This window comes from Podarcis bocagei, assembly GCF_964188305.1.
Source record: "Podarcis bocagei genome assembly, chromosome: 15".
NCBI lineage: Eukaryota > Metazoa > Chordata > Lepidosauria > Squamata > Lacertidae > Podarcis > Podarcis bocagei.
Genome location: NC_138141.1, coordinates 2,196,217 through 2,204,454, shown reverse-complemented (window position 1 = coordinate 2,204,454; position 8,238 = coordinate 2,196,217). Strand labels below are relative to the sequence as shown.

The window sequence follows — 8,238 nt, the reverse complement described above, 5'->3', positions numbered from 1 at the left end:
GGACTAATTGAATTTTGGTTAGGGATTGAAACCGGGGAGAGAAGGGTGGGGTCTAGAAGTCCAAAGGGGATTTGATTTTCGCTTTTGCAGTGTAAAAACTATATGTTCTTTATTATTATAAGAATAGGGAATCCGTGGATGGGAAATAGTGGCAACCTTAGGAAAGGTATCTTTTTTAACTTTATTTCTACATTTCTGTTTTCTCTCTTTATATAAGGTTAAGGTATATATTTCAAAAATTGCTAACTAAATTAAATTAAGGTATAACAACGAATTAAGGTTTAAATCTACTACAAAGAATTATTTTAATAAATTAGGGTTAAGTGAATTTAATAAACTATGCTTAGGACATCAAGGGAAAAACTTGTTTGAACAAACAATTGGAGTTGGAATACAATAAGGGGAGACGTGGGGAAGTCATGAAAAGAAGTAATTGAGAGTGTTAAAAGGTGGAAATTTTCTCTGTTGTTTTTTGTGTTCCTTTTTGGTTTTCTTCTTTTTTCTTTTTCTCTTTTTTCTTTTCTGTTTTGCTGTTTGTAACCTTTTGAAAATTTAATAAAGATTATTATTAAAAAAAAGAAATCTGAAAGATAACTATGTTTTGGCCTGCACATTAGGAGGCACAGGTCAAAGTCTTTTCTGCATTGCCGTGGGTTGGACTAGATGACCCTTGGGGTCCCTTCCAACTCGAAGATTGTATGATGCTATGAAAACCAGTTAATACTAGAATTTACAAAGACCGAATTCCTTAAGCCCCTCTAGGTAAAGGTCTTTGTCATCGGACCATTTTGACTGGAGTTTTGAAGTGTTGAGCCTGGTACATGGGATATACATGGCATCAGCTATGGTCCCCTCCCAGCAGCAATCTGCATGCCCACCACAGTCACCACCCAAGGCTTCCCTGTGTCTGTTCCTACCTTCTGAAGCAGGTAGCAGCAGGGGAGGCAGCTTTTTCCATTTGATGTCCTACTTTTGGAATACCCGCCCCAAAGAGGCTCACCTCTTCTTCAGTACCATTCAGACACCTTTTTATTCTCCCAGACTTTTAAGATCTTATTTTGCCCTTTAAAACCACTGTGACATTTTCTGCTATTCCTGGCTGTCTTCTGCCATTTTATTAAATGATTTTGTTTTATTATTAGCCTTCCTGAGAATGTTTGTGCCAAAAATAAATAAATAAATGTGAAATTAAAGAAACCCTTCAGGGAACTTGTTCATCACCAAATGCAACTTTCTAAATCTATTCTCTCAGGTGGGTATCTACAGGAATATTTTTCTCATTGTTCAGTAACAAAGCTGGGAAAATATTTTACATTTACAGGGACCAGAATCATCATATTTAGGTGTCTAGGTAACAAAGCACCAATGACTTTCTTCCAGGCTTCTCCTCTGAGTATCGAAGGGGGGGGGAGCACACTTCACAATATCATTACAGAATATAGTTTATTTATGGAATTTACAAATAACTTTACAAGTCATGTGTCATAAGTTATGTTCTTTGTTTCCACAAACTTTCTTACAACTCCTGAGTTATTCAAATACTGAGATGGGAAAATTATGTTAGAAAACCAAGCACATTAAAGAAACAAATACAAACTGAAGTTTGGTCAGTTTTGCTTTCTCTCCTCTCAAAACCTTTCCCCTCAAAGGTCAAATTATTCTGGCATAACCTACAGGCATGGTACCTTCTCTTTCCATTCTTCAAAATTACATGTACAATAATGGCATCCACAGCCTCCTTAAGGTCCGTAGGAGTTAAGGCTGCAGTTCTACACACGCTTCCCTGAGAGCAGGCCCTACTGAACTCAGGAGGACCAACTTCGGAGGATCCAGCTCCACATGATCTCATAATCACTTTCATATACTGTTCCAGCTGTCAAGAGTAGGACCAACAGCCCTTTGCTACAAAATGAATTTAATTAGCTCCACACAGAAAGTAGGCTAGAGGCTACAGAAGCAACTGAACTAAACAGCGGAAAGTTGCTGCAAAGGGGAATCTATTATTGTTGAGATGAAGATACTGGACAGAGATCCTATCCAGATTAAATACTGGACTGATCTCGGGAGGAACCTTAACATACATACTATTGCATTTAGGGATACCAAAACTATCTTAATGGCTAGAAAATCACCTCCCTGCTACTAGTCTGAAAAAACTGTTGTATTTGTTCAAAGCAGTTAATTCCTGGATGCAAACCATGAAGAAAGATGTTGGAATGATCACTTCAGACCTCATAAATTTGCTGTCAAGTAAGAAAATAGGGGACTGTAAAGTGGGTACTGGGCAATTCATTTCTGACTTTTTAAGGAACAAAGGGTGACCTTCATTTTGGTCTGATTTTTTTTAATGTACCACAGAGGGGAGGAGTCAAACCCCACCAGGAGGTTTGAATGAGCGTTTCCCTGTTCACAGTGACTCACACAGACAAGTCAAAACTAAAAAGTGATGATCAAAAAGATTTTATCCTATAACAATCATAAATATATATAAGGTGCCTTAGAAATAATAATGTGGCAGCAATAAGGGGGAAATGGTGATTATTGAATTAAATGGAACTAATGGATTGTTGAATGAAATGTTGCTAATGCCTTTTAGCAACGCAAGATGGTTCAAGACATAATGACTATTTGATCATGCAGGTATATTGTAAAGTTCTGTTCTACATCTATTTTTTTTCAAAATATCCACAATAGTCACAGCAGAGTAGTAAACATTACTTTCTTTGTGCAGGAAAGTGTAACTCATTATTATATTACGGCCAGTTGTCCTAATAAAAAAATGAATACACAATGCCTCTAAAAGCTAATGCAGCATTATGCAATAGAACTCCATGGGGAAACTCAAATTGGTGCCCCCCTAACTATGACAATAAGCAATGCCCCAGCAAATGTTCTCCACATTGTGCTATCATGGGCCTCAACTTTTAGGCATGCTCCAAGTTTGAACAGCAATTTTAACCAATAGTTACATTTGCAGAATCACAAAAAAGTACTGCAAAAACATCAAAATCCATAGTATTATAATGTTTTCAGGGGGGCCGAGCTTGCTTATGGTGTTTCTAACATCAGTCCCATTTTTCCCCTGCCCCACCCATGTGGGCCTTAAGAGCCCTATAACAGAAAGAGGGAATCTACCCCTCTTCTCCAAGCTCATTGGCACAAACAACAAACCAAGAGCTATTAAGCCCTAAGAAGCAGCCTTCAAAAAACGGTGGGTGTTTGAGCCCTCATCACAGCCGAGCGTTCAAAAGGCCGGGGGTGGGGAGAGAGACATCCTCAGCAGTCACTTCCCCCCTCTGCCCAATGACAGTGCAAATTATTCTGCCTGCCGGTTAGAACTGCCAAGCCTGGTTGGCATAGTAAACCCACCCCTTACTGGAAATGCAAAAGCTATATTCTACCCATGGATCATGTCCCAATCTTGCATGACTATTGGTAACGCTTACTATCTTCTAATCAATTTGCATTTTACTTGGAAAGAGGAGGAGTTCGTTAGACCTCAGAATAGTATAAAGGTGTTTCAGTTTCTTGATTCATGGGTAAGAAGGAAGAGGTAGCCTTACAATGAGAGAAAGCATGTAAGCAAATTTGAGCATCATATTAAGGGCTCTTGAGAAGCTTCCAATCATTTGTGCAGAAGGACATTCCTGTGGCTGCCAGGGAAGAGGAATTTGGATTTGACACCCCAAGCACCACAATATATTGGGCCTGGTGGGTGTGGAATCCAGCCCCAATACAGCCTTTCCATAATAGGGGAACATATTGGAAGTGATCCAACTGTTTTCTGCATCTCAAACCCCTTTCAGAGGAAAAGAGAGAGGACAACATTCCGTTACGCATCAAGACAGGGTGATACAGAGGCATTGCCCCAAAAGATTAAAAACTCTAGGAGTCATACCAAGGAATGGCTGTTCTCTGCTAAAGAACGAGGCTTTCCTTTTGGTGATGAGACACTCACAAATTCTCAAAGAGAATTTGTGAGGTGGAAAATTTACTACACTTAAGCTGAAGGACTTGATATTATCAATATGATAATCATACTTTGGTTCACCTAGTGACTCTGGGAAAGTCTAATCATGGAGGAAACCTCCCTAAGACCCCCTCTCCAAATCTGGGGTTCACTTTCATAGACTGCTCCAAGGCCTTCACATCAACCAGAGGATGCAAATCAACTGCTTTATGTCTCAGTCATTGCTGGGCATAAAGGCACTCACCCCGGCCACATTTGCCCTGCAGAAGCTCACCTTCAAGAGAACAACTCAGTGGGCTAACAAAAGGAAGACAGAATAGATTAAGAGGAAGGTTGATCTTGCCCCACAGTGTCCAAGGAAAAGGGGCACTCTTAAAAACATAGTGGAGGGAGTTAAGAAGGACTCCTAAACCAGGGGGACAGTCATTCATATGTCCCTAACAGTTTACAACTAACGCTGCTACCTGATTAAAGAAATCTAAGGTCAGTCATACGAACCTTACTCATATTGCATAATTTGTATGAAGCATAGTATTTTAGAATAAAAATATTCTTACATGTTTAGATCATACATGCACGCTCCATGGCAAGCACATTCTCTCCCTCCCTCTCTCTCAAATGCCTTCTCTAAGAGGATACCTGTCACCCATTATTTTTGTAAGTTCTTGTATTATTTATTTTATCTGACGTCTGGAGCCATATTACCCTTTTTAAAATTGAGCCATCTTTTAAACCTAACCAACTAACCAATTGACTAAGCATCAATACTCCATTTAAAACTCTAATTTACTAACTTCAAGCAATTTGGGCATGTGGAGGTGGGAAGAGCTCTCTGCTATCAAAACCATACTGCCACAGACCTGTGTACACAGCAGTCTGTTGTCAGCCCAAGAATGATGGGGTATTTGAACCCCTCTGGTTGAGTCCCCTAAGGAGGTAAAAAGAAGCTAGACGCTTTCCTCCACCTCCAGAGTTCTTCAGAAGATGAAGGAGGGAATGCTGTTGCGGCACAATAAAGTGGTCCTTAGGTCACTTAACCCAACAGTGGGGAGTTTCATCAGTCACTGCAAGTCAACCAGGAAGGAATCCATGAAGCAGGCTTAATCAAAGTGCCTGTTTTGTAATTTTTGGAGAAGATTCTGTGCTTTACACAGTCCATACACCTTCCATTAGTAAGATGCATGTCTCTATCCAAGCTGGATTTGACCCGAGTACATGGTAAGCAGCACCATGATGGTGAATCCTGTCAGCAGTCCTGCGTTCTGGATGGCAAAGGCAATCAGAGCACCACCACTCCTTTCATCCTCTCGGCTGACTTCATTCATCTCTGGGAACTATTGGGAGAAGAAAGAAATTACATTTAGTTCTGTAGCAAACACAAAGCCATATCTTCCAAGAGGCTATACAGTATTTCCTACCAGATATAAAAACTTAATTTTATGCAGGACCAAGTCTTTTCAAGACAGAGAGCTCCAATCTATCCAACTTTTATTGTGACTGAGGATTGGAACCTAAATTACCCACAACCTTTCTCCCTCCTCTATGTGACATTCTTTTATGATAGCCATGTTCAAATATATAAAAGGATGTCATATAGAGAAGGGAGAAAGGTTGTTTTCTGCTGCTCCAGAGAAGCGGACACGGAGCAATGGATCCAAACTACAAGAAAGAAGATTCCACCTAAACATTAGGAAGAACTTCCTGACAGTAAGAGCTGTTTGACAGTGGAATTTGCTGCCAAGGAGTGTGGTGGAGTCTCCTTCTTTGGAGGTCTTTAAGCAGAGGCTTGACAACCATATGTCAGGAGTGCTCTAATGGTGTTTCCTGCTGGGCAGGGGGTTGGACTCGATGGCCCTTGTGGCCTCTTCCAACTCTATGATTCTATGATTCTACTCCAGGTGAGGTCTGACCAGAGCAGAATACAGTGGCACTATTACTTCCCTTGATCTAGATGCTATACTCCTATTGATGCAGCCCAGAATTGCATTGGCTTTTTTAGCTGCCACGTCACACTGTTGGCTCATGTCAAGTTTGTGGTCAACCAAGACTCCTAGATCCTTTTCACATGTACTGCTCTCAAGCCAGGTGTCACCCATCTTGTATTTGTGCCTCTCATTTTTTTTGCCCAAGTGCAATACTTTACATTTCTCCCTGTTAAAATTCATCTTGTTTGTTTTGGCCCAGTTCTCTAATCTGTCAAGGTCGTTTTGAAGTGTGATCCTGTCCTCTGGGGTGTTAGCCACCCCTCCCAGTTTGGTGTCATCTGCAAATTTGATCAGGATGCCCTTGAGTCCATCATCCAAGTCGTTGATAAAGATGTTGAATAAGACCGGGCCCAAGACAGAACCCTGTGGCACCCCACTAGTCACTCTTCTCCAGGATGAAAAGGAACCATTGATGAGCACCCTTTGGGTTCGGTCAGTCAGCCAGTTACAAATCCACTGAGTGGTAGCATAGTCAAGACCGCATTTTACCAGCTTCTTTACAAGAATATCATGGGGCACCTTGTCAAATGCCTTGCTGAAATCAAGGTAGGCTACATCCACTGCGTTCCCTTCATCTACCAGGCTTGTAATTCTGTCAAAAAATGAGATCAGGTTAGTCTGACATGACTTATTTTTCAGAAATCCATGCTGACTATTGGTGATCACAGCATTCCTTTCTAGGTGCTCACAGACTGTTTGCTTAATGATCTGCTCCAGAATCTTCCCTGGTATTGATGTCAGACTGACTGGGCGGTAATTATTTGGGTCCTCTCTTCTCCCTTTTTTGAAAATAGGGACAACATTTGCCCTCCTCCAGTCTGCCGGGACTTCGCCTGTTCTCCAGGAATTCTCAAAGATGACTGCCAGTGGTTCTGCGTTCACATCTGCCAGTTCTTTTAATACTCTTGGATGCAGTTCATCTGGCCCTGGAGGCTTGAATACATCTAAACTAGCCAAGTATTCTTGTACTATCTCCTTAGTTATTCTGGGCTGTGTTTCCTTTGCTGAATCATTTGCTCCAAATTCTTCAGGTCGGGCATTGTTTTCTTTATCGGAAAAGACTGAGGCAAAGAAGTCATTGAGGAGTTCAGCCCTTTCTGTGTCCCCTGTTTGCATTTCACCATCTTCTCCTCTGAGTGACCCCACTGTTTCTTTGTTCTTCCTTTTGCTACGAACATACCCATAAAAGCCTTTTTTGTTGCTTTTAACCTCTCTAGCAAGCCTGAGTTCATTCTGTGCTTTAGCTTTTCTGACTTTGTGTCTACACGTGCTGGCTATTTGTTTGAATTCCTCTTTGGTGGTTTCCCCCCTTTTCCATTTTTTGTACACATCCTTTTTTAATCTTAACTCAGTTAAAAGTTCTTTAGATAGCCACCCTGGCTTCTTTAGGCACCTTCCATGTTTCCGTCTCATTGGTATTGCCTGACGTTGTGCTTTTACTATCTCCCTCTTAACAAACTCCCAGCCATCATGAACTCCCTTTCCTTTTAGTATTACTGTCCATGGGATCTCACCCAGCACCTCCCTAAGTTTTATGAAGTCGGCTTTCTTAAAGTCAAGAAATTGAGTCCTAGTATGCTTGGCTGCTCCTTTCCGCTGTATAGTAAACTTCAGAAGAGCATGATCACTCGCGCCTAATGATCCTTCCACTTCTACCCCACTAACCAGGTCATCAACATTGGTTAGGACCAGATCTAAAATGGCTGTTCCTCTTGTTGCTTCTCCCACTTTCTGGACAATGAAGTTGTCTGCAAGGCCAGTGAGGAATCTGTTTGACCTTATGCTCTTGACTGAGTTTGACATCCAACAAATATCCGGATAATTGAAGTCCCCCATTACTACTATCTCCCTTCCTTTTGCATGCTTGGCCATCTGTTCCAGGAAGGCATCATCTATGTCCTCCGTTTGGCTTGGGGATCTATAGTAAACTCCCACAATGAGGTCACTGTTATTCTTCTCTCCCTTAATTTTGACCCAAATGCTCTCACTTTGGCTTTGAGGTTCTAAATCTTGGATCTCTTCACAGGTATACACATCCCTGACATATAACGCCACTCCTCCTCCTTTCTTGTCTGGTCTGTTTCTCTGAAATAGATTGTATCCCCCCATTCCAATCGTGGGACTTATCCCACTAGGTTTCAGTGATGCCTATTATGTCATATTTAGTTTGTTGTACCAAGAGCTCAAGCTCATCTTGTTTATTTCCCATGCTTTGCGCATTAGTGTACAGACATTGAAGTCCATTAATCATTCCCCCGTGTCTCTTATTTAAGGATTTTTTCC

General features: G+C 41.2%; 1 protein-coding gene and 1 pseudogene across 3 annotated transcripts in view; one reads left to right on the top strand and one right to left on the bottom strand.

The window, feature by feature from the left end:
- Positions 1–582: 582 nt before the first annotated feature.
- Positions 583–8,238, top strand: part of LOC308573995 (tigger transposable element-derived protein 1 pseudogene) — a 136,568-nt pseudogene continuing 128,912 nt past the window's right edge. Inside the window, exon 1 of the transcript XR_014013426.1 lies at positions 583–817. The product of XR_014013426.1 is annotated as a tigger transposable element-derived protein 1 pseudogene (transcript). The remainder of the gene's footprint in view (positions 818–8,238) is intronic.
- Positions 1,430–8,238, bottom strand: part of SLC39A14 (solute carrier family 39 member 14) — a 32,577-nt gene continuing 25,768 nt past the window's right edge. For both annotated transcript variants that reach the window (XM_081171431.1, XM_081171430.1), the window contains exon 9: positions 1,430–5,304. In XM_081171431.1, coding sequence (XP_081027557.1) covers positions 5,158–5,304 — 147 coding nt within the window. In that variant the 3' untranslated portion in view covers positions 1,430–5,157. The remainder of the gene's footprint in view (positions 5,305–8,238) is intronic.